We start from the raw sequence: 26,452 nt of genomic DNA, 5'->3' as shown, positions 1-26,452 counted from the left end.
CTGCTACCTTGCTTGGGCCTGATCCCGGTCCTGCGTGTCCTTTGGAACTTCAGAGCCTCCCATGACTGGGGGGCTCCTAGGACGCAGGTGTTTCTCCTCAAGTGGAGCTGCTGATCCTGGATTCCTGTGCAGCTTTAACATAATATTTTGGGCTGCTAGTATTTTTGAGAAATCGTTTCAGTACTTCGTGGTCATCCTTAAGATCCATGTTTTAGACGTAAATTGGATCTTAAACTTAACTTTTTTAGTACTGTGACTCATTTCTCAAAGGGGAGTGTAAAAGAAATTCTGCTTTGTTTTTATATTCCTTCACAGCTGAATTGGGGGAAAATTCTGTTTTCAAAACTTGCTACTGTTTGTCCATTAATGAACCTAAATGGTATGTGATAGGAACGTACAGTAGTGCTGTCACATATGGTTTTCTGTGATTACTTCACCTGTTGGTGTGACCCTCCCCTGTATCACTTCTACCTTTCTAGAGGACAACTTCTTAAACAAAATGAGCTCCTGTTGTGTCGTTCTTCCTGGCTTCAGAAGCGGCACTTTCCATAATTATGTCCATTGGTTCCCACAACTCCCCTGACAGCTGTGCTGTCTGCTCATCTTGCTCCAGGAAAGAAACTGTGAGAGGACTTGTCCCGTAAATACAGAGGGTGGGGTTCCATCCAGAAACTGTGACTTCTCAGATCCATTTGCTTCCGTGTACCAAGCTGTCTTACAGAATTGCTGTCCACAGTTGCTCCATAAGATACACAGATCTTACAGCACTTCCTATGACAGACTTGCACAGTTCTTTTTTCCTATAAGTAAGCCAAGTGTAACTTTCTATTTCACATATCTTTAAAAATTTTAAATGGTTTAGTTGAAATAACTTCAAATTTATAGGGCTCTTACAAGAATACAACTTCTATTCATCCTCTGTGAACATTTAGTTATATTTATCGCCCTGTGTTACTTTTTAAAAAGAATTGTTTGAAAGGTGCAGACGTTATCCCCAACCTTTCCCCAAATATTTCAGCATATATTTAAGAACTAGGATGTTCTCGGTCATAACCCCAGTGCAGTGAACAAAAGCAGGAATTGTAGCATCGCTGTAGTATTCTTATGTAAGTCCAGCTCCAAGTTTCTCTAATTATCCAGTACTGTTCTTTATAGCATCCTCCGTGCTCCCCTGTCCAGGATTTAATCCAGAATGGCACATTTGTGTCGTTAGTCTGTTAGGTGGAACCAGTTCCTCTGTTTGTCTTTGTCTCGCATGGTAATTGAAACAGTATAGAGCAGTTATTGGTAGCGGTGTGGATGTGTGTGTTTTGTCCATAATGATGTTCTTGACATCAGGAGGGCCTCCCTATGCAGCACCTGGTAGCAATTTATTTTAGAGATGTTTTCTGTGGGATAGCTAATTTATGTAGTCACTTAGTGAAGTGAAAAGGCATGCTAGAAAGTCTTGTATCTCTCGAGCCCTGAATTATTATCTCTAATCCTTTCGATATTTATGACCTGAGCCACTTGTTTACAGCAAACCATGTGACTACAAATATTATTTATTAACACAGAACATGTACCCTTTGGCTCTAGAGCCCTCCTCCCTGTCAAGATAAAAACAGACCTTGCCCAGAGTGGGTAGGGTTGAGGGAAGCTGTCAGATGATAAAGGAAAAAAACTAGGCTAGTGAAGCAAAGGTTTGACATTTATAAAATAAACAAAACAGGCCCCACCACCATCCCCACACATGGAGCACTGTGACCCCGCGACCTAGCAACTGGACACTTAACAACACCAAACATCCTCCCGTCCCCCACACGAACAGCTGAAAAGGAAGCAAGGTCTTTAAACTTCCTAATGAGGAGGAGGAGGAAAGGATGTTTGATGCCTCTATTCTCAAGTCCCAGGTTCATTCTAGAAGAGATCTGGCCACACCACACCTAAAAGTGTACCCGGCGCAAGGAGCCAATCTGTGTTAGATGTCAGGAGTAAGGAGACCCGAGTTAAGCCCATGCGCTGCACACCAGGGAAAGTCACTTCCTTTCTCCGCCCATGACCTGACTTTTCTGGAGAACAAGTCTCCCACCACTGGTTCTGTGGGCGCGAAAGCACTTTGTGGGAGTCAGGGCTAGAGAGTTAAGTGAGCCATTGCACGGTAGGGTCCAGCCCAGGCCTCTAGGTAAGTGAGGAGGTGGAGCTGCAGAGAGAGCTGGGCAGGCAGCAGGAGCCGCAGGTGTCTAGCCAGTGACAGGAGGCAGGCAGCCAGTCGACTTGAGCTTAAGATTCAGAGTCCCTGTGTCGAGCGGTCGGTGGGCTCAGCAGCAGTGGGGGAGGAAGTCTCGGAAGGGCTGAGCGAGAACTACGGCTGGGCTCCTCTTTGGAGGACTTCATAGTAAAGATTTGGCTGTTTCTACGGGCTGTAGACACTTTCAAGAAGAGTCGCTAATAGAAATCCCTCCGGGTGGAAAAAGAAGTCAAGATGTGTCACGTAACTTTGGATATAGGCAAGTCAGGAAGAAACATCCGGAAGAATAAACTTGGTCAGATAAATAAATTTATCTCTGTACCTAGACTTTCTCAGATGATGGGGGACTCTCCAGCCAAAGGAAGGTCTCGGCCCTGAACAGGGCAGGGAAGCTATTTATGTGTGAAGTGCAGCTCCTTCAGCATTTCGGAGTTAAAAGCATGTTCTTCACTGGACACGCCGCACTTTATGGCAGTGAGTGTCCAGAGTAGATGACTGTGGCTAACTCTGACCCAAAAGGTTTATTTTGGTGGTAACTTGTTAACTAAAATAGCCTTAAGAACCCACTTAAAGAAGGAAAACTTGAGGTGTATTTTACAAATTCTTCAATTATCAGCTTGTTGTTTTGTGACCCAAGACTGATGCCTCTTGACGACTCGCCTCTGGGTCTCCACCAGGGAAGCCAAAGGGCATATTTCCTCCTGCAAATTCAATACTTAGTGAAACCAGAGGGGCACTGCGATGTGAAATGTAAATTCTGCTCCAAGGTTATATATGGAATCATTTTCATTACCTGCTATGTTTGGGATAAAACCGACACTTATTAGATTTTCAAGGGGAAGAGCCATTACAATTACGAAACAAATTTCCAGAACCCCAACAGATCTGGTTTATAATGCTCTCCTTCCTTTCTCCTTTTTCCTCAGTGCTGAATGTTTCTGCATGTAACTGCCTCTGGGCAGAGGCACACATGTTGACTGTAGAAGGACATCATGAGAAAGACTGTCTGACCCCAGATGCCTGCATTCAAAATAGACAAGACAAAACAGTACCTGACGAGTATACCCCCTTCTGTTAGACTAGGGGCCACTGCTTGTGGTGAGGCTATTTCTTTGTTCTCTACCAAGAGAGAGGCAGATGGACTGGAGGACAGGGCCTGGTGAGGGCCTTCTCTTACAATCACTGTAGGTGGTGATTGCACCCACAATCACTACCCTGATTCAGTCTCTACAATGTAAGGGTTGGTTAATGCAGCTTTGCAGTCAGGGCAGGGAGGATTCAAAGGGGTAACTAACTCCCCTAAGGTGACACAATTGTGGTGGACATAGAGTCAGATTCCCTTGTGTAAATGGGCATTAAGTAAATTCCCGTTTAAATAAAGGAAATCAGAAAAGCATATCCAATTTAGATTTAGATTTTAAATTTAGATTTAGATTTTGAGAAAAAATGGAGGCATGTCCTATCACCCCACTGAGTTCTTGTTGACTCTGGACCTCTTGTGTGCAGCCCAGCGGAGACTTGGACATTTGTGCAGTGGAGTCACTTGCTTCTGCGTGCTGGTCAGGACAGGGCTCGGAGTCCAGATGGTACCAGTGGGTGAAAGGGCAGACTGTCATGGAGCTTGTTGTGCTCAGAAAGAAGTTTTACATTTTTTATCAATTAAAAAGTTTTACTCTTTTGTTCTTGGAATTAGTGCACTCGTATTCTTCAGATAAATGCTCAGAAGTAGGGTAGCTTGATCATCTGGTATTTCTATTCTTACTGCTCAGGACAGCATTATCACAATAGCCATGAGCTAGAAACAGCCTAAGTGCCCATTGATGGAGGCAGGGAGAAAGGTGATGTGGTGTAGACACACGATGGAATACTACTCAGGCATTAAAAGATGAAATACTGCCATCTGCAGTGACATGGATGCACCTAGAAGGCATTGTGCTAAGTGAAGTAAGTCAGAAGGAAAATGACAAACACTGCATCATTTCATTTGTATGAACAAGGCAAAAACAAACTAAGATGATAAGAACAAAATAGTAATTACCGTGAGGGAAAAGGTGAATCGGGTAAAAGGGATCGGCTGTGTGTTGAGGATGGAAACTGGGCTGCTGGTGATGAGCATAGCGTCGTGTGTTTAGACACCCACTATAACGCTGTAATCTGAAATCTATATAGTGTGAACTGGTGCTACTTTTATTAAAAATTTATTCTTGAATAAGCATAAAATTGCACATAAATTTTTGAAGGGCCAAGGCATTTAGGTTACCCTCCTGTTCTCAGCGGCCTCCTTGTCAGGAAGAGGGCCTGTTTGGTCATGGCAACCCTTTATCATTGTGCCTGGAAAGTGTGTTTCTACACCCAGAGTTGAAATAACCTGGCTGTGCCTCTCCCTTGGCTGCTAGTTTATATTTTGCTCCTACAGGGACAGCTTTATCGGCCTTCTGATCTCTTAAATGAATTACCTGACTTTGCCTTAACAATGCGTGTCCAAAGGGTCTGCTCCAACTGGTGGCCCTTTCCAGCCAGATCTGGAGACTGTATTTAAATAGCAGCACTTTGTCATTAGTGCCAGAGGAAATAGGAAGTCAAGTGTTCCTTAATCTCACTTTTGATAGTCTTAGAGTAAGAACTTCAGTTTCCTTCGGTTGGACTTTTAAACAAGTCTCCAGAAACATGCTTTGAGGTTCATAGGTTTTACATTTGCAGGTAGCGTTTTCTTGTCTTTCCTTGGCATTTTCAGAGTAGGTGAAGATGCACAGGGCCTGAAGATGTCCAGGATGTTTTCACTGTGATGTGGTATTGCCCAAGCATCTGAATTACTGGGGGGGGTGGGGGGGTGGGGGGGTGGTGGTGGCTGGGGGCGGGGGTGCTGAGGGGTTGGGGTTAAAATTTCCATTTGGTTCTACTCAAGAGAAATTTTGATGTCCCAGAAGATTAAAATGTAATGAATGCTCTGTCCCATTCCAGCCATTCAGCAGGTATTTGTGAAGCTCTTGTGAAGTGAGTGGAGGCCCTGGTGTTAGAGAGGTGGATTACCTCATAGGGGCCTGGGTGCACAAGCAATACCTTCTTGACAGTGAGATGATATAGAGGCAGCAACAGCTGATGGGGAAAGGAATGAGACTATCCCAAATGAGTGGGAAGCCTTCAGGAAAGGAAATGACCTTTGAAGTAAGACCGAACCTGGTGTTACCGGGGGTGGTGAAGGACAGGTCCTCGGTCCTCTTGAGCTGCTGGGCTGCATGGCTGGTGTTGGAGAATAATTGGAGATGAGCTTATATAGAGCTGCTCTGTATAGTATTCAGTCACAGGGGGCTGTTTAATTAAAATGAAATTAAAAATTCACATCCCCCACTGCAAAGTGCTCAGTTGCTGCATGGGGCTGGCTGATGTCTACCAGGTTGGCAATGAAGAGACAGCCTATTTCCATCTTTGCAGAAAATTCTGTTGCCTGCATGGAACGAGGCGGGGGCCATACAGGGTTTTTACACCATGGATGGGAGAGCAACTGGAGTTGTTTTGACAGGGCAGATAGCATGATGAAACTGCTACCCAAAGAAAATTGGTCAAGAGGTGTCGTGAGTAGGGTAAGCGTGGTGAGGGGCTGTTCAGTCACTACTGCAACAGATGTGCCCATGATCAGGCTGTTAAGGATTTATTGCCTCATAGAAGGACTGAGAGGATCGGAACCACAGATTAGACCACTGAGGATTTAACATGGGAGGCCCAGGGAGAACGGTGCAGCAAGGAGTGAGGGCCTGGGAGCAGGAGCCACCTCTCTGGCGGCCTTACAGGTGGTAGCGATGCTTGCATGAGGGGGTCTGTGCGAAGCACGTTCTCAGATGATGGATGAAAAATAGGTGATTTTAAGAGACCCTTCTCCTTACTTTGCCACGGTGCAAATGCATGCGGACATTCTCTTGTGCATCACACAGCTTCTGCATAGGCACTTGTGTTGGCAGTTCTTTCCCTTGCTGGCTTAGAAATGGGAAGGGGGCTGCTGTGCACTGAGCACCTTCCGTGTAATCTGACCTGCACATGTTACCTCCTTACCCTTGTGAGGCCTGCCTTATACAGGACCATAGCAGGGAACAGATGAAGCAGGGATTTGGACTCAAAACTTGCTCTATTGAACAAGTCGGCCTGTTTTCCGTTGGTTCCGCAGCGCTTGATGCTACCTGCTCTCGGCCTGGTCCCATAAAGCCTGATGCTGACGTGCTGACATCACCTCTGAGTTGGAAGTTATCTTTCCCCTGAATAGTTCCGTTCGCCATCCACATCCGTAGCTGGTTTGTGGGCAGCATAAACAACAGTATTTTGAGGTTAGCATTTGGGAGTTTAAAACCCCTACTTGTGGACCCCCCGCTGAGTCGGTGGTGCCTCAGGTAAGCCAGCCTCCGCCTTATAAAATGCTCTCTGCAGCCTTTCCTCCGGAATACAGGGAACCTCTCAAGCTGCTGCCCCCGCCCCTCCTCCAATATTTCAGGATTCATTTCCTGTTGCCTCTTTTTTTTTGTGGGACCCTCACCAGCGGCCGGGGAACGAACTGGCGCTGCAGAGGCTGGGGGCAGCCTCGCAGCCCAGCGCTCAACCACTGCGCCCCCAGGGGAGGCCCTCCTGTCACCTCTTTCTGTGAAGCCCTTCATGAATCTTCAGCTTTCTGAGGCTCTGCCCCTCCTCCCTTCACGCCCCTCCCCTCTGTACAGACTTTCTTGTCGCTTCTCAGACACTTCAGTGAGCACCGCACTTTTTTACCAGCCTCTTCCCGGTTTGCTCTGTACATCTTGAGGACAGAGAACCATGACTTACTGTTCTCGCTTTAACCTCGGCTTCCCTCACAATGTTTGCCTCGAATAGGTGCTCAGTGTTTTGGATTGAATAATCAAAGCTTTGGGAAGGAGCCTCGCTCTATGCATGGCTGGCTCTAAATGTCCGACTAGCCAGAGATGAGACAGACCCTTCTTGGGTAAGATTTATGCCCTTAAGGGAAGGCCACTGTAGATCATAAGAGATGAAACCACACGGGGCGTGGTGACCTGGAACCAGGCCCAGAACCGTCACTTTGCTTTGATCCCTAAGATGGGGCCTCTTGGAGAATTTGAGACCCACACTTGGTGAAAAACTTAATTTCCACCCAGCTGGTTTAGTACTTGTGTGTTGTGTGTGGGCCGTTCACTTGGAATGCTCTCTGTTCGCCGCTTCCAGTACTAATTTCCTTTTATTGGTCTGACAAACCTAAGAACGAGGAGGAATTGTTTTTTTAGGCTTACAGGAAGGGAAACTGAGACAGCAAGATTTATATTTTAAACTCCTAGCCTGTTGATTATAGGACTAAAGATTTTTACTGTCCTCTTTGAAATTGGCCATCATCTGAGATAAAACTGTCAGGGAGAGTCATCAAGTCACTGGGGGTGTAACTCGGAGACCCATAAAGAGCCCCGTCGGCAGAGGAGGCCAGGGCTGTACTCCTGTCAGCAGGGGTGGGGAGAGTCTGCCTTCTCTGAAAGGCGCACCATTTAATTGATAAACAGTCTGGTGCTGCGTGTCTTTAGTCCTTGGCTCATTCCTGCACGTTTCTCCTCCAGAGCCTCCGACTGCTCCCTTTTCTGCAGGGATTGTAGTTCAGGGTTCTTGTCCTTGAGTGTAGGGAACATCATCTGTACTTGCAGAGTTTGGTTTGTCTGTCGACTCCTTTTTCAACCAAGAAAGCACAAAGGTCTGTGTCTGGACTAAGTCTGCCGAGCACCTGGCAGCCAGGGTGGAATTCCCAGCTGTCCCTCTGTTATGTCCTCAGAAGGAAATGCGAGTTTTATCTCACTGCTCAGCAGTGGCGCATTCCTTTTTTGGTTCATGGGCCCACCAGTCTGACTGTGGGCTCATTTTCCACCATTCTTGTTATCTGAAGTTAGTTCAGGGCCAGGAGTCAACTTAACCTACCCTCGGGTGAGTTCTCTCTCACTCCGCTCCTGCATTTCTAAATTTGACTTTGAGTCAAGTTCATTAGGCTTTGCTCACGTCGCCCAGTTTGGCTTATCTTGTGTGGGTGAGGGACCCCTGCAGAATAGTGTTAGGAAGCTACTGCTGTGGCTGTTTCCTCCACCAACCCCTGTTCTGCAGATCTCCGTGAAGCTGCTGTCTTATCCTTGCTGTATCTGCGGGTAGCGGTGCTTGAAGCCAGGGGCTGTTGCTGCAGATGTGTGAAACGAGGGGATTGCAGGGCTGCTTGAAGGCAGAGTGAGACAGTGGGAAGAGGAATAAGTTGGGAAGAAGGGGAACCATTTCCTTCCCTCACCCCTCTGTGGGGACAGCCCCCGTGACGGGTGCGGCAGGCCTGCAGGTTCTCACACGGCACACGCGGAGGGCAGGGGATCCGGGCGCACCCACTCATACACTGCTCTCTGCGCATAGCCCCAGGGTTTCTGATGTGCCTTGTGGGGGGCAAGGCTGAAAACGTGCATTTCTTACACGTTTCTGGGCGAAGCTGCTGGTCTGGGAGAAGTCATGCTCGAGGAAAGGGCAGGGGCGGAGGAGTCAGTCGGTGGGCGTGTCCGTGCCAGCCCTGCGCAGCCAACTGTGGGAGCCTGACGTTCCTCTCTCCCACCCTGCGGCCTCTACCCAAACCGTTGGACTTCAGCGAGGGCTGAACAGGGCTTCAGAACGACCACAGCATCGACTGATGCCTGGATGAGTACTAGGTACTGGGACGTGCTTCACCTGCACAGGGGACTCTGCAGCAGTTAAATGTTGTTGCCCACATAGAAAGATCCAGCACGTAATAGCTGCTCAGTTACTCTTCCTGCCCTTGCCTGCCATATTTAACCCTTTGCACTCCGCTGTCCCCTCTCAGGGGACATTGGAATTCTAGCATATCGCTCGGATGTCCCCTCTCAGGGGACATTGCAATTTATTAGTGATTACGGGGAATTGAGGTTATTTCAACGCAACTTTTTGAGACATGCATGTTTCCCTGAAGTTTTATCTTGAAATGGCACAAGAAATTAAATCAAAATAGCGTAAAATGGTTCGGAGTGCAAAGGGTTAAGAAGCCTGGGAAGACCTATGCGCTACAGTAGTTTTTATCAAGCCGCTTATTTCTTTTTAAAACTTTGACACTATGAAAGGAAAACTTAAAAAATTGAATGTTCATGTGAAATGATTTTTACCAGTCATGCTGGGTAGGAAAATGTGACTTCCCTGAAATGAAAGTATTTCTTACTACCTTTGTGGTTTTTAAGTACTGTGGCTTAATGTCTGTATAGCTGTTTTTATCAATTACAAAGCATAAAAGGCTTTATGAAAGGTTTATAATTTACCATGAAAACTAGTCATTTTATTTATTTTTTATTTTTTTAATTAATTTATTTATTCAAGCACTGGGTACAGTCAGAAGCTCAGGAGGGTGAGAGAATTCACCAGAGCCAGAGCGGGGAGCAGAGCAGGCAGAAGGACCGAAGGACACTGCTGAGGGGAGCAGCGGGCGGCAGGAGAGGTCTGCGCGCCATGTGGGACCCGCACCTGGTGGCCGGGGATCGAACCAGCGCTGCAGAGGCCGCGGGCAGCTTCGCAACCCAGCGCTCAACCGCTGCGCCACCGGGGAGGCCCTGAAAGCTAGTCATTTTAAAACTGTGTTCTTTTATGGCTGTTATTCAGAGTATTTCATGAACCTATTTTTTCCATTTAGTTAAAACTCTTCACCCCTAATTAAAAAAAAAAAAGAAAATTTATCATACTTTATTTGGTTTTGTTTGAGAGACAGGTCTTACTAGAAGAGATTATAAGGTAAAAACATGGAGATTCTGAAAGGGAGACTATTTTTACTGAGACCGAAGGGAACATTTATTTTGTGTCCGCTGTGTGCGAGGTGCTTGGCTTACTTCTTCAAATGCTAGTCCTTACTCCATACGGTTGTTCCAGGGGATCCCGTAGTACCCCACGTCAGCGTAAAACCTTTCAAACATTTGCGGGCAGCTACGCTGGAGGCAGCACTCAGCAAGCATTACTGTCCGTGTGTTTCAGAATGTGAACATGATAAACACAATTTCTACCCTCAATGAGTTTATAATCTAGCAGTTCCCAAAAAGAACTTGAGGTCCTTCTTAGAAGAGTCACTAAGCCAATAATGAGTCAAGGGATTCCCAAGCCCGTGGCCTGCCTCCCTGAGCAGCGCCTCCCCTTCTGAATTTGCAGCTTCTGAGCCTGCAGCTACTTTCTTAATCTTGACGTTGTTCGCAGGGTCCCACTTGCCAGCTTCGAAGCTCTTTTTCCCATGCGCTCATGGTTTGTCGAGTTCTGGGTCAGGAATGTGATGTGTGCGCTGCAGCTGGACATGCTGAGTCCCCGCCTCGGCGCTGCTCACAGGGGCCCGCCCAGGGACCCGAGGAGGAGACTGTGCTCTAGCGGGGCTGGGTGGGACGCGGCGGGTTAGGTCAGGCCGGGATCCTTTCCCCGAGGAAGGGGACCGGGCGTCTCCCTACTCGGGAGAGAAAGGCTCTTGCTTCAGGCCTGCCTCCCTGCTCTGATCGCGAGGTGGGAGCAAGTCGTGACAGGGAGAGGAAGCAGTGCGGCCCGCGGTGGGGGAAGGAGGACGAGCCCAGGGCTTTAATGTCCCGTGGGTGCTGGGGCTCTCAGTGGCTGGGTGTGCTGGGGCGAGGGAGGGGCGGTTCTGGGAGGGAGACGACAGACTGGGCTGGAGAAATGGGCCGGGCGAGGGGGTGGCGGCCTCGTTCGCCGTCACTGAAGGGGGTACCTGCTCTGGGGTGAGGCTGTTATGCTGTTGGCGCCTTCCAAGAGTTTCCAGAGAGTGGTTTGAAGAGAGGGTATTTGGGCCTGGTACTGCTCTGGTACTGCTTCCCCGGGCGTGAGGGCAGATGAGGAGCCCTTATGGATGGTTTCAGAGGCAAGTCCTGGGAACCCACAAGGGGTAATAAGCACGAGGAGGGAGCGAGGAAGGGGAATGGGCTGCAGACTTTCCTTGCAGTGTCCCCATCTGCTCTCTGGTCAGGAGACAAGGCTGGGGAGCCAGAGAGGTGGGTTTCTCTCATTACCTCCGATTCTTTCATCACATTTCTGTCAAGAATTAATAAAAATCCTGTCTTTAAAAACAAAACAAAACAAAACAAAACAACAACAATAATATCTGGGTCGTTTAGCAAAGGGGAGACTGTCTCTTTTAAGTGTTGACCTAGTTATTCTAGCCGTTCCAGAGAGTTGTGAAACATTTGTGAGACCGGGAGAGGCCAGTGTGGTTTTTTTTTTTTTAAATTATTATTAATTTTATTTATTTACTTACTTAAGTCGCCAGTCAACACCCTGCCACCAGCTTAGCTTTCCTTAACAAGCATGGACTGAGTGGCCGGGTTGAAACAAAAAAAACCCATCTCATGCTCTTAGAATTTTTGAAACAAAAAGTTTAAAGAAAAATTGAAACAAACTGTTTTATTTATTTTTATTTTATTTTTCATCTCAGAATGGCATCTGGCTTCATGAAACAAACTGTTTTAGACTTAAAAAAAACCTTTTTCTTTTTAAAGAACACTTCCCATTAAGGAGGATCAGGCATGAAATGATTTCCAAACTTTTTGTAACTTGATTCTTTTTCCAGCTGAAGTTTCGAGATTCTTTCTCATTAGGGAGAATGGCTCTAAAGCCAATCAATGCAAAGAACTCAGCAGATTCTTGAGCGCCATCTGCTGGTTTGATTTTTGACTGTATTTTAGTGTCGTAATGATTAGGAACTGGAAAACAATCTGAATTTTGATTATTAGGTAGTATTTAGAATTTATTAATGTTAAGTTAGTTTTGGGAAGGGGGTGATTTGACTGGATTATGAGTATATGTGGTAAAAAATGAAGTCAGGCTATATATAGGACTTCATTGACCTGTATATTTCGCAAAAGATTTATTTGGGCAGATAGAAATAAAAAGTGATTTTATTAAATGTCGAATAAGTTAAAGTCACCAAAGTCCGCCTGTGTGCATAGAATGAATTTAGTTTATTCCAAAGTCCATACACTTTGACGTTGGACACCTGCAACTTGTGTTTCACGCAGGCTTCTGCTCAAATGTGACTTCCCCTGGCAGCCTCCCCCCACGACCCTCTCTGCCTGTCTCCTACCTGCATCGGCCCTCACCCCTGCTCCAGGCATACCCTGCTCCCTTGCCTTGTCTAGTTATTGTAATAGAATGTTTCCCTGCTGTTGCTTTTCCTAATTTGATTATCTTACCTGCTAAGTGTAAGTGCCATGAGGCCAGAGGCATCATGATTCCCTTGTTGCTAACAGGGCTTCACACATGTGTCATCGGTAAACTGTAATGAGTGAATTCATTTTGCTGACAAAATGCTTTTCCGGCTGCTCTTGATCGAGTCTGCCACTGTTAAGGGACTGATGCTGATCTGATTCCCGGGTCCCTGCCTTCCCTCCTGCGTTAGCTGTGTGCTGATGCGCACGCAGTGAGGAGCGATTGCGTTTACGTTAGTCGAAGCAGAGCAGCACCGAAGATTTGTCCGTGTGGGGGGACACACGCGCATACACAGAGTGATGGTGTTCATTGCCCAGAACAATGACTCCACTTTGGGAACCACAGGAGCTACTTTTAGGGCATATTGAAGGACGGAAGCGAAGAGCCCTGTCCACCGTGGGGTTTGGAGCTGCTCCTTCTGGCAGGCCATCTGTCCTGGGCACGGACGCAACATCACTTACGTGACTTGTTTTCTTGAAGACATTTGGTGTTCTGCTTTGTCATACTGTGCCTGGTAGTTCCGTCTAGGGCACCCCCGTAAGTCAGGCCCCGCAGATGGGACTCCGGTGTCCTCCTGTAGTTGAAGTTGTGCTGTCCTTTCGAATGACTGTCAGTGCAGAGAAGACCACGGGATGGCACTTGGGGGGCTCGCAGAGATAGAAATACAAGATTGACGTGTCTTTGGGGTTGATAGCAACATTTTATCTGGTGTTTAAAAACTCACATGTGAGTTTGGATTTGGTTTCTGGACTTTCACCTCCTCCCACTTTTCACCATTGTCCACTCATCACAATGCGCTTCTTTCAAACAGAATTTGAAATCAAGCAAGAGAGAAGGCTTCCTCCAGCTCCTTGCAGTGACCCATGTTTGGGATGGCCTGTGGGGTGCCCTCCTCATCCCAGGGCAGACGACTCCTCCAAATCCTGCCTTGCCTGCTCCTGGCCTTGCCCGCTCTGCTTTCAAGAACTGCATGCATGGCCTGTGTCGTTCTACCTTGAAAGGCCATGAGCCCCAAGAGGGCAGCACTGTCTCATCTTTCCGTCCTCAGTACTTGCCATAGAAACTCATCAGTGCTCACCCTACGCTTGATTGAAGAAAGTGACCAGCAATACAAGCTTAGTCCTTTTTTAAAATTTATTTATTTATTTATTTTAATATATTAATTTTTAAATATTTTACATCATTGTTCATTTTTAAACAATATTTGCTTCCCCCCACCCCCTCAGGTATAGTCTCCATGGAATTTCCTTCACCAGTGCACCCGTGCACCATCACCTCAGTCCCCTGTGCTCCTCCCTCCCTCTCTCTGATCCCTCTCCCTCCTCCCCTGCAAAAAAAAAAAAAAAAAAAAAAAAGCAACAACAAATGTTGGTGAGGGTGTGGAGAAAAAGGAACTCTCCTGCATTGCTGGTGGGAGTGCAAACTGGCCCAACCACTATGGAGAGCTGTCTGGAGGTTCCTCAGTCTACTAAAATTGGAGCTACCACATGACCCGGCAATTCCACTCCTAGGGATCTACCCAGAGGACACAAACACATTGATTCAAAAGAGCACCTGCACCCCTATGTTTATTGCAGCACAATTTACAATAGGTAAAACCTGGAAACAATCCAAATGCCCATCTGACTGCATCAGAAAGATGTGGCATATATACACAATGGAATATTATTCAGCAATCAAAAAAGATAAACTCATGCCATTCGCAGCAACATGGATGGAACTAGAAGGAAATATGCTCAGTGAAATAAGCCAGCAGGAAAATAGGGGAACCAAATAAGACATCAGTGTAAAAAATAACAGTACAGCACAATACAAAGCAAAAATGGACAATTATAAACTTAGTCTTTTGTTTATTAGATAGCATTGTAAGTTTTGCTTGTGAAAAAAGATCGAATGTTTTTTTTTAATTTTATAGAGGCATGTTTATTTATTTATGTATTTATTTGCTTGTTTTGTTTACACATGCACTGGGTACAGTCAGAAGCGCGGGAGGGTGAGAGAATTCACCAGAGCCAGAGCAGGGAGCAGAACAGGCAGAAGGACCGAAGTACACTGCTGAGGGGAGCAGCGGGCGGCAGGAGAGGTCTGCGCGCCATGTGGGACCCTCCTCTCGTGGCCGGGGAGCAGCCGGGGATCGAGCCGGTGCCGCAGAGGCTGCGGGCAGGTTCGCAAACCAGCGCTCAACCGCTGCGCCACCGGGGAGGCCCCAAGATCGAATGTTTTTATTTAACCCAGGAAACATCAGTTGTGCACCTGCTGTCCATGATGCCTTTGGCGAGATGGTGGGTGCGGGAGTCTCTCCCCAGCTCACTGTGAGGGCCTGAGCTCTGCAGAGGTGAGGGGGTGGCGTTGTTCCCCAGCTGAGTGGCAGTGGCCGCCAGCATTTCTCCACAGAAGCTTTCTTGGTTGTACCCTCAAGGTAGAGGTCAGGCATTCACATGCTCTGTGCCTGGCTATGCTGGTGTTTATGCTAATTAGGGTACTGACCACGGGACAGTCTGTCTGCAGACTTGTCTGTTTGGGCTCCTGGAGGGCTTTAGCCTTTGACCTAAGTGAGCAGATTATTTTGAAAATAAGTTTTTTTCTTATACAAATAACCCATCTTTATTTAAAGAGAATTGGAAAACACAGAACCGTATGAAGTGTGTTAAAACTGACCCTCTGGGGCTCACTGCTCAGAGCTTCGGGATCTCCTGTCCTTCCTTTTCAGATGTGTTTGGAGCACCTGTCAAGGGGAGCACTCAGAGACCGGAGCCTGCTCCTGTGGGGCTTACGTTCTTGAACTGAGAATAGCTGTTTTATTGCTTGATACAACAGACATGTGACATGGGGGGGTTTCAGGTGTGCCATGCACTGATTTGGTGTTTGTGTATCTGTAGCGTGATTACCACAGTAGATTAACATTCATCCCAAATAGTTAAACTTTTTCCTTGTATTGAGAGTTTTCAAGATCTGCTCTCAAGAACTTTCAAATACACACGTTACTGAAGGTGACTGAAGCCCCCCAGGCTGTTGCTTGTTGCGGTACTGTACGCGTCACACGTTCCGTCTATTGTATCTGTCACTTTTTGAACATTTAGCATGTGTACACTAGCACTCTGCCTTATCAGCTCTTTAACTCTTGCAGCGACGTAAGCGCTAAGGATGGTTTTGTCCTCTTAGGGCACAGAATTAACCTACCCCAGGGAAACGGCTAGAAGTGATGAACCATACTGTGATTCTAACCCAGGTGGACTGACGTCAGAGACCATCCTCTAACCCACTGTCGTCTGCTAATGTGCTACGCACCAGCTTTTAAAGCCAGAAAACAAACTGACTTACGGTGATGAGAATAGTGAGCTCTCGGGAGCCAAGCCTGGCAGCGTTATCACCATGGCCTGCGTGCACGGCCCTCCCACAGCAGCCCTGCCCCTCCTCATTGGCACGGCCTCTCTTTCCCGGGGCTGCCGTGGCTTACCCTTGCCTCCCCTGGGGAAGTTCTCCCCTGCTGTCCCTCTCCCCCACTGCTGACTCTGTTTTCTTTCTTTCTTTCTTTTTTTAAAGATTTATTTATTTATATAAGCACTGGGTACAGTCAGAAGCGCTGGAGGGTGAGAGAATTCACCAGAGCCAGCGCGGGGAACAGAACAGGCAGACTGATGAAGTACACTGCTGAGGGGAGCAGCGGGCGGCAGGAGAGGTCTGCGCGCCATGTGGGACCCTCGCCCGGTGGCCGGGGATTGAACCGGCACTGCAGAGGCTGCGGGCAGCTTCACAGCCCAGTGCTCAACCGCTGTGCCACTGGGGTAGGCCCTGCTGACTCTTTTCAATGATGTGATGGCTTTAAAAAAAATTTAAAAACCCTGATTTATAGCGTTAACAGTTTCAATACTGCAGATACTCCCAGTGTTCGATGTCAAGGCTGTTAGTGCCTCGTTGCTGAACACAGAGGCGGCAAGGTGATCGTGCTGGGAAGCGGTGTGTGGTAGCGCAGCATTTTACTGGCATTTCTCCTGTGACTGTAACCCTCCAGAGCGTAGGTGAGCGTGAGACGTGGTGAACACTGTCAGAGGGATGGGTTTTGAGTATTGCACTTGTTAATATAATTTAGTTGTAAACCTGCATCATTTAGTTTTTAATCATGGCAGTGTTTTACAGCCGACTTGCAGATTTCCTGAAAACGTAGCTGTCCGCTCTCACGAGCCTGTACAGTTCCAGGGCGCACAGTGAGCTTGGCGCCGGGCCCCTCTGCCAGCCCGTGTGGGGGATGCCGTCTTCTGTTCAAGACATGACCGCCGTTCCTTTCCCCTTCTGTGACGAACCACTCTGGGCATTTCCCTGATGTCCGTCTCACATCTCTTCTGTTCCCAAGGCCCTTCACCTTCCAGCTGTCCCCACACTGTCGTTCACTGTCTCGGGGAAACTGAGGCTCGGAGGATTTACATAAGTCTTTGCAGATGGCGTTCAAACCCAGATTTGCCTGGGCCCGGTCTTAACGCTCCTTGCGCTCTCCCTTTCCCGGCGGGCTCTGTTAGAGGCTGTCCGCCTTGGCTGGAGAGTGGGTGGGGGGACAGGATTTGTGGGATGTGGAAGTTTGAGTCATTGCTGCCTCTGGAACATAGAGCTTGGGAGGATTCTAATAAGCGCCTGCATCTCTGTGCCTTATCTTGTCCGCTCACTTCTTTGTCTCATCACCTCCACTCGAATTTCAGCTCATCGAGGACCGAGATCTTACTTTCAGGTCATTCGTGTTCAGTGCCTGGGCGCTCAGCGGCACGTAAGCGTCCGCAGTGTAGATGCTCCATTAGATCTTCCGTTAAATGGAACTTTTCCTAAGCGGGGCTGCCGCGAGGGGCCTTCCTAACACAGACCTGCCTGTCTTCCTTTCCTAGGGCGATTGTGTTGTCACCGTCTTGCTCACTGAAGAGGACAAAGTGGAAGATGATGTAGTTTTTTACTTGGTGTTTTCGGGTTCCTCCCTCCATCACTGCGCAAGCACGCGGAAGGTCAGTTCAGACACGCTGGAGACCATTGCTCCTGGTGAGTATTTGGCGGGAATCTCTTCTTTTTTTCCTGGTTCTCGAGCTCTTTGGAGGCTGTGACTATACTCACAGCCCTGGCGTGCTGGGACTACCGCCTCATCTGTATCTTAAGGGCAGTTTAAAATAAAAAATCTCGTTTCTGTTTTTACTTGTTCCACAAAAATCAGAATTAAGAAGTAAGTGAAAGTAAAGTGGTATCATAAATCGTGAAAGGTGTAAAAATCAGAATCAGTAAACAAGTTAATGTATTGCAATGTCGAGGCTTGGGGAACATGTTTACCCAGGTGGGTGGTTAGAGCTTCGAGTGGTGATAGTGCCGTGGCTGCAGGTGAGTCTGAGGACCCTGATGATAAAAGCAAAGGTAAAACATAATCACACTTCCTTGAGGGAAAGCCCTAAAAAGTCTTACGTAAAAGCCAGACTTTCCCAAGTTAGCAACTCATCATTTTGGTGCTGAGTCACTGTTGGATTTATGTTTGGCAGAATTTAAAGGAAAATGTTTATGGATTAAAACATTCGTTTTAATGTTTCAGTGGAGCCAGTAGTCATTCCTACTCCTCCCAGGCTCGGCTGATCCAGAGAAGACTATTAACCTACCACAACATGTGAAAATGCATTGATTTGTGTTTGGAGATGAACCTCTTTTATGGACCTTGCCACAAAGTTAACAGCTGGCCAATTTTCATCAGAATACAACAGGGGAACCCCTGAGAAATGCTGACAGTTGAAATATTTTTTAGAGGACAAGATGCACTTAGCTCTTACTGAAGCATTTCCACTTTGTTGGAAATAGATGGTATAAAAATTTTTAGTTTATGAAGCCCTTTCAACACCTGACCTTGGTGGTATTGAATCAGATTGTTGGTTTTTTGTTCCCGTGCACGCTGTTTTACATAAATTTCATGTCTGATAGCTGCCAAATTACAGAAATTTCACTATATCCAAGAACTGGGTTTATGACAATTGAAAGCTGTTCTTCCTTAGCAAAAATGATTTGGGAAATATTGAATTCAAAGATTCTTCTTTCTCCCCAAAGTTTTAGGGATGTGGAAACTAACAAGAAGTTCAAGATAGATACTGATTCCTTTTCTGAAAAGTATTAAATATCCTTCTTTATAACCCGACGCTTCAGTCGTCTTACTTTCTGAGATGTATAGCGTGTCAACGAAAGGCTTGTCTGGAACGTGAGCTCTGTGCCCCGGCAGGAGCCATCCCAAGTCAGTCACCATAGCTAAACTTTGATTTTGTGGGGGCAGTGGAGGCCCCTCACCTCTGTTGGATGAGTAGTCCCATGCCAGCTCTTTGTAGGGGGAAAAAAAACGGATGCCTCTATTAAATTTTTATAAACTTATTCCTTCTTTAAGTGGAAGTACCACAGGAGTTAAAAGATGGAGGGTGTGTGTGTGTGTGTGTCTGCGCGCGCGCATGTGTGCACGTGCATGTGTGCATGCGTCTGTGGAGAGTGTCTAAGGAGGTACGGAGGAGTGCAGGCAGTTGTCGGAGAAAGAACAACAAGGCATGGTGCCCTCTTGGCTACCCTCAGCCCCGAGTGTTGGTGGAGTGAAGCTGGGTGGAGAGGCTGTGTGTGAAGCTCTCCCCGGAGCCGCAAACTGTCACACTGTCTGGGTGGCCTGGCTCTCCGAGTTTGCACCCGTCCTCGTGTACCGCCCCTGCCTGCCTTTGGCGCTCTAGTGCCCCTTTCTGCCAGCCAGCCACAGCAGACAGCCATTCCAGACCCGAATGAGTAGTGACTCCTCAGAAATCTCGCCTGGCCCATTTGCTTGGGGCCTGGCTTTCTAGTACCTGTCTACCCCTTCATGTTGTGCTGGTCAGCTCTCCCGCCCCAAATTATTATCTTGTTCACTCCCTTTTTGTCTGTCCGCGTACGCAGTCCACCCACTTGTCGCCTTTACCCGCCCGTTGTCCTGAACATTCTGCTCCTTGAGTTCAGTCAGGCAGCTGCTGTGAAGTGCCTGATCACAGCAGAGGTGACAAAGGAAGAGAGTCCTTGAAAGTCCCTCTGTACAGGTGAGCCAGGTGAAGAGGAAGGCAGCACTTGAACCCGGGAGCCTTTGATACCATGCAAGGGTGCCCGCATGCTCCTGGCTGGTCGTTAGGAGCTCGTGACTCTGCGAGCAAGAACATTCCTGAGCAGACCCTGCATCTCTGCCGTAAACTGGACTGTCACTCGTCTCTCTGGAGGGTGAAGATAGTTTTGAATTTCTTACTTGCCTCAAGGAGTTAATATTTTAGTCTAGAGTTAAGCTGCTGTCAACCTGCTTTGGGAACGTCTTTGACTTGTCCCTTACTCTCTTTTGGTCTTTACTTAGGTGTCACCTGCTCAGCAAGGCCTTTCCTGTCCACCCCATAAAATTACACAACTTCCCCCCCTCCACATTCCCTATTCCCCTTTCCTGTTGCCCTGTTCTTCTCCAGTGCACTAACACATTATTTATTTCATTCATCTCACCTGTGTTCTTCTGGATGCCTCTATTAAAGTGTCAGCTCTGTGAGGGCAAGGGTTTTTGCCTGTTGTGGGCACTGGTGTTGTGCTAAGGTTTGTTTTAGGAATCCCCACCATTAGATGGAACAGTGTTTTCATGGTAGAAACTCCTCCTCAGTCTCAGCAGCCATTCTTCTAGAAAGGTTGTACACATGCGCACTCAGACACCTGCACCTTTTCTTTGGAAAAATACACAAGGAGTCTGGCTTCTCCAGATAGCTTCTTGGCTCTGAACAGGAGTCTGCTCCTGCCAGAGCCACCTGTGATGACCTCTGTATGTCAGGCTGGCCGTGTTGATAGCCTCAGACTTGTCTGCTGGGGCCAGAGCAGTCAGGGTTCTTTAGGAAGTCACACTTGTGCGCATCCCCGCCCCGGGTGAACGGGCACAGCTGGCTGGCGGCAGCTGCATCGGGAGGGCTGCACCCCTTCTGCTCACGTGTTCTGTCTCTTTGGCTAACTCTGGGAAGAAAAAGAGCTTTGTGTCTTGTTGTTACTTTTAATGTCACGTTTCATCCACATTGCTGGCTCTGATTTTTCTTTGAGTTCTCTGCCCTGCTCAACCGTCAGTGTTTGGTAACATTTAGTTTTTACTAAAAGCCGATGATAGATTGACCTTCAAAAGACAGTTTCTTTATATTAGCCTGTAACCTTTTATTGTTTGGGGGCAAGATGAAGCATCTCTTACTTGTTTCCTAAAAAAATTAAAAAAAAAAAAAAAAAACATAAAACCTCTGGCTTCAAAAAGACATTACCGTCCCCTTTTCCCCTGCTCTTCTCACTTTTTGCTGTTTTTCTGAGAAGTGTACCTTGAATGGTGTATGCATGCTAATTATACAGAAATTGTACAGGCTTTTCAAAGTGAATGTTTCTTGCCTTTCTACCATGAAAGGATCTAGACCCGGATGTGATTTCCCTCCTGAGAATAGAAAGTCCATTAAGGGCAGTGACATCTCAGGGATGGGGGAGGTAGGTAGAGACTTTGGCTTTCTATTTGAAGCCAAGGAATGTGCTCTCTTTTGAAAATAACACCGTCTTTGGGCTAAGAAAGGTGACAAGCACCAACAAGGCTTTCACAGGAGAAGCCCCACCATTCAAAATACCTGTGACGTAGCTGGTTTAACAGTACAGTCTGCTATGGGAGACTGTACAGTCTGCTTCAGGCTGTAACGGTACAGCCTGAAGTGGGAGTGCCTCTCCAGTTGGCAAAAGGCCTCGCCTGTGTGATAGATGAACCTGAAATATCTATTCTTTCTTTGAAACAAGTCCAACCCCAAACCCCATTTTAATTAGACAGTGATTTTTCTCTAGAGACAAAATAGCTATTTTTAAAAAAGACCTATTTTGGACTAGTAAGTAATGTCAAGAAATCTGAGTACTGTTGGAAAAGGATTCTTGGGGGAATCTGGAGCACTGTCTTACCGTACTGTGTTTGTATGATTACTTGAGATGTGAATTTAGAAACAAACACTGATTCCAGAATGAACAATGAAGACAGGGTGTTCAGAGGATGCTGCATACTATTTTTGTGAAGGCTTTAGGTCAGAATTTCCTGTACAATGAAGTCACTTTTCAGCATGCTTGTTTTAGAACTCACAGAAATAGTTCTTATTTGATAGGAAAACTACGTTCGTGGACCCCAAATTTGACTCAGTTCTTTAGTATCTTTTTTTCCCCTCTCTCATTAAAGGGAACTGTGTAAAGTTGATTGGTTATTAAAAAAAAATTAAAGGAACAAACAACCGTCATTTACCATTATCAGAAGCCCATACGGGTTTAACTAAAAATCACAGCTCACAGCCCAGGCCTCACAAGCAGCCCTGTAGTCCGTCACAGCAGGTCCCCATCTTTGTGAACCACACAGTTCCCAGCAGGAGATGTCCAGGGGTCGCCAAACTGAAGAATGCATTTGGAAAAAAAGGTGTAGGCTCTTTCCTGGCTGAATCAGAGAATTCTCCCTCTCCCCCAATGTAATCAGTTTTTTTTTTTTTTCCCCTTACATTTTCTAACAAACTCCCTATTCTAAAATACTCCTACCATAAGGCTGTCTGTAGGCAGACAGGATTTTATATTTTAAAATACTTACGTGACCAAAACAAACAAACAAAAAAAAAACCCCAAAAAACTTACGTGACTACCCTGATGCGCGTTCTGTGTATATAGTGGTTATTCTGGAAAACCTGAGAACTTGTTCCCTCTTGTCCCAGCTGTGAGGGTTACGTGGTAATGGCGTCTTCCGTCACCTTGGAACCACAGACACTGTACTGGTCCCTAGCTTGTGCATTACAACCAGACACTGTCCCCGCCAAGGGATGACAGTGGACTCTCAGGAGTGTAAAAATATGTGTATAAAAATTTCATATGCTTGAGGGGGTGGAGGATAGAGAGAAATGCTTTGAAAGGCTCTTTGGGGGGATGAAGTGAATGAAAGGTTGAGAAACACTGCCTTGAGTCATAGGCTGGAATATTGTAGATCATTAGACTTCTCTTCCCCTGCTGTTTTCCCCTCTGCGCAGAGATGCTGTCCATGCACACCGAGCTTCCCCTCTGCCACTGGGCCAGCGCCCAGGGTCGGTGGCAGCACTTCTGCACACACGTCCCCCCTGGCAGAGTGTGGGCCTGAAGGTCCAAAGTTTCCTTTTAACCCCATAGGGCTTTAAAGAGAAGAGAAAGACCAGGTTCTAAACTGCTGAGATGCCAAACCGAAGTGCTCAAAGATACTGTTTATTTGCCACCCTTGGGTGCTAAGGAAGCCCTGCCCCCCTCTAGATGGCCTGTGTGGGATGGGGTGTGTCTGGCTAGCAAACACTTTTCAGGGTTCCCTTTGGATTGCTGGTGAAACAAAGTCCCAGTTGTTCCGTCCTCAAAAGAGAAGGCCCGGATGGGATGTGTGCCACTTTTAGCTTAATAGGAAATGAAGTAATTCTTGGGTCATGCTTCACCAGTTTTGTTTATCTGTAGCAATATTTCGTTTCCATGGGAACAGGTGCTTCATATAGTGATAAGCAGCCTGCAGAAAAGCTCTCCCAGCCTCCTGAGCACACACATACCTTTTGGCCTGGAGCTTAAAAAGGCTTGGAGTAGACATTGTCAAGAGGCCCTTTAGCGGTAAATGTTTGTTTCTCACCTAGGTGTTCCTGGTTGCTTTTTGGTTTATTCTGAATTCTTAACCTCTTCCTCCCCTGCCCCCCACCTTCTTAGATATCAAAGGCACCCTTAGCGCGGCCCCCCCCCCCCCCCCCCCCGTATGCAGCAGAAAGTAAAGTGCTGGGGCGGTGGGGGAGGGGGGGGGCTGTTTCCCTTGAGTAACCTGGGTAAGGGCATTTTGAGAGCTAATAACCGTAGCTCTCCCATCACTGTTTTATGCCAGCTGCTTTGTCTACAGCTCGGTCTAACATTTTCAACAGATTGGAAGATGGGTGGCGTTCTCATTTTCTGCCTGAGGAAACAGGCTTCAGTGTTGAGGGACTTTCTCAGGATAACCCAGCCAGTCTGCAAGGGAGGTAGGGAGGTGGGTTTTTAACTCTACAGCTAATTAAGCACTAGCCTAATTCAGGACCCCTCACCGTTAGGACCAGATCTGTGTCACCTCGTGATTTACTTTATATTTTGTCGTGAACTGGACTTGACCGTGGCAGAAGGCAGTTTAAAATGTGGACTCAAGCTGTAGGCCGTGTTCCTTTCACGGTTTCTCTCTCTTCTTTCCCTCTGTCAGTCTGGGGAGTTTCCTTCAGAAGAGCCTCTCTAAGTTTTCAGAACTTCCCTTTTAAAAAGGCGTGATATTTTCCTTCCTTGTTACCAGGAAGTCAAGTGGAAGGAAAGTCACCATGGAACTAACTGAAACCCTTGCTGCTCTTTGTTCTTCTGCAGCTTCTCTTTTCAAGAAAAAGAAGTTAAATCTTGGTAGCCCCAGCACATTGGACGTGGCTTCCAAGCGCAGGTTCTTCACGCCTGGTGTAGACATTGTTACCGCCTTGTGGGCTTCCCCGCTCCGCGGCTGCTGACTCCTGCGAGTCGTCTCTCTGGAGCTCATTTGTGGTGGTGAAATGCTCTGTGTGCGCATGTGCAGCGCTTATTGCTTGGTCCATATTACATGACCTTTGCTGTGAACATGTTGATCCCTGCCCCCCCCCCCAAGTGCTTTATCTGAAAAGCTAGAAGGATTAAAAAATAATCTTGAGAACCACTTAAACCTAAGAAAAAACATGAAGGGGAGCAAGTAGCTGGTTTCCAGGCAGGAGGGAGGCCCCAGGCCTCAGTCATGGCCCCCCTGGTTTGCTACAGACGCGTCAGGGAAACCCTCAGCATCGTCTCGTTCAGCCCTCAGTTTCTCTTTTGGAAAAGAAGCCCATACTCACACCGGACAAACTCCAGATTTGTGGCATGTTTTACTCAGGATGATTCATCGTTTTTCCTTTAGATAGTGAGTTCACTTCTGAAAATACTGGCCTAGTTGGATGGCTTCTGTTTCATGGCTGTTTGTGACATTCTACCTCCTCTAGTGTGTTGCTTTATTTTGGTTATACACAGAGCTCACAGGCACTCCCTCATGTCCCTATGCACTTCCTAACGGGTTTTTCCGCCAAAGTTCCAGAAATAAGCCTACCTGTACTGCTAATAAGCGCATGTGCAAACACATACACCCCGACATGTCTCTCCTCTTTGTTCCCACCCCATGCTGTCCAAGTAAACAGCCACTTTAGCAACTTCAGGTGGACTTCTTAACTGTACTTTCTAGCGTTTAAGCAGGTATGGCTCCATGGTGGTGTTTTGCTCTGTGTGTGTGCATGTACGTGTGTCACAGAGTGAGGCACACACATTGCATTTGAACTCTCCAGGTCAAGGTGAAGAGCCTTGGGGTGGGAGAGTTGGGAGCGGGGCCAATGCCTGTGTTGAGATCTTGCACTGTCGCCCAGCCCAGACCTTTGGCCTCTGACCTGAATTTGAATAGGTTTCTGTCTTAGTATCTGTGTGGCCTTGAGCAAGTGACTTGACTTCTTGAAGTCTTGGTTATTTCTTACGTAATGTGAGGGCGGTACATACCTCATAAATTGGTTGTATAAAGAAAGTGGCACATCAGTTGCCTGGTATGTAGAAGGTCCTAGGTTAGTAAATGCCGTCACCTCCCTAGAATTAGGGAGAGAACAGTGAGAGAGCATAATGGGTGCTAGGAGGCCCCTCAGAGAGTATGTGGAAAATCAGTTTGCTTTTGTTCTTGTCGGCCCCATGAGAAATAATTACTGTTTTCCCTTTTAAAGACAGCAGGAAGCTTAGTTAGTTTTGCCCATGTCTGGAACCTCTGGGCCTCTGCCTTGGTGTGACAGGTAGTAGATTCATGGAACAGTAGAGGGTGGCCTCCACCTGGCTCCGTGCCAAGGCTGGCTCTGCAGGAAGTGGGTACAGGGAAACCAAGGTGTCCAGAACAGATTGTTGATTGTGCAGAGCACTGGATGCCTTAATGCAAGTCACAGAAACATCAACTCCGTTTTCCTCATCAGAAAGCGCAGTGATGGTTAAGTACGGACTTCTGCTAGTGGAGGGCAGGGTTGGAAAGCTGAGGGAAGGCAGTGGGTGTGTGTATTCTGCGTTTTGGGGACACTCAATTCATTGAGTCTTAGTCCAGAAAGGCCTAGCCCACAAAAACAGTGGTGTTAAACTTGCCTGATTTTATCAGGTGGGGCTCTCTGGGGACTTGCAGGTTGCTGCCTAAAGTGGTAGCCTCATCACCCAGCTGGTCTGTGGGCTCCCAGCCTTTGACTGGCTCGTTTCTCCTACACTAGCTTCTTTTTTATTTTATTTTTTTTAAAAGATTTATTTATTTATTTATTTATACGAGCACTGGGTACAGTCAGAAGCGCGGGAGGGTGAGACAATTCACCAGAGCGGGGAGCAGAGCAGGCAGAAGGACCGAAGTACACTGCTGAGGGGAGCAGCGGGCGGCAGGAGAGGTCTGCGCGCCATGTGGGACCCTCCTCCGGAGGCCGGGGAGCAGCCGGGGATCGAACCGGCGCCGCAGAGGCTGCGGGCAGCTTCCAACCCAGCGCTCAACTGCTGCGCCACCGGGGAGGCCCTGCACTAGCTTCTTTCCACAGCGTCACAGCGTCCTTGTGTGAACAGGCATCTTCACTGAAGTCCTTGTCTCCTTACAGGAAGGAACGGGCATCTGAGCGCAGAAGTTCTTTTGTGGGCCTTGAGTTGCAGTTAATGAGAAAATAAATATCAGTTTTGTGCTTTTCAAAGTGCTTCATCTCTTTTGACTGGTGACAGTGTGGTGCTGTTGAGGCACGTGCTGGGGCCTCTGTGAAATCCCTCCCGTCTCGCTGGGGTGCCTTGTCCCCACTGGTCTTCAGCTCGAGCTCAGTTCAGCAGGTCGTTGACGTCCCGCTCCATGCTCGTCTTACAGGACCCCCGAGCTTCCATTCTTTAATAGGTTCCGTTGAACAGCTGCAGTTGATATTCAGAGTCTAC

General features: G+C 47.4%; 1 protein-coding gene across 7 annotated transcripts in view; it reads left to right on the top strand.

Moving 5' to 3' along the window:
- The window catches only part of AKAP13 (A-kinase anchoring protein 13), a 252,783-nt gene that overhangs the window by 72,818 nt on the left and 153,513 nt on the right, over positions 1-26,452 (top strand). For all 7 annotated transcript variants that reach the window (XM_054694745.1, XM_054694744.1, XM_054694743.1 and 4 more), the window contains exon 3: positions 17,335-17,482. In XM_054694745.1, the coding sequence (XP_054550720.1) occupies positions 17,335-17,482 (148 nt within the window). The remainder of the gene's footprint in view (positions 1-17,334; positions 17,483-26,452) is intronic.

Source organism: Talpa occidentalis, unplaced genomic scaffold, assembly GCF_014898055.3.
Source record: "Talpa occidentalis isolate TD23 unplaced genomic scaffold, MPIMG_talOcc4v2.1 talOcc4.14, whole genome shotgun sequence".
NCBI lineage: Eukaryota > Metazoa > Chordata > Mammalia > Eulipotyphla > Talpidae > Talpa > Talpa occidentalis.
This window is presented reverse-complemented; position numbering and strand designations above follow the sequence as displayed.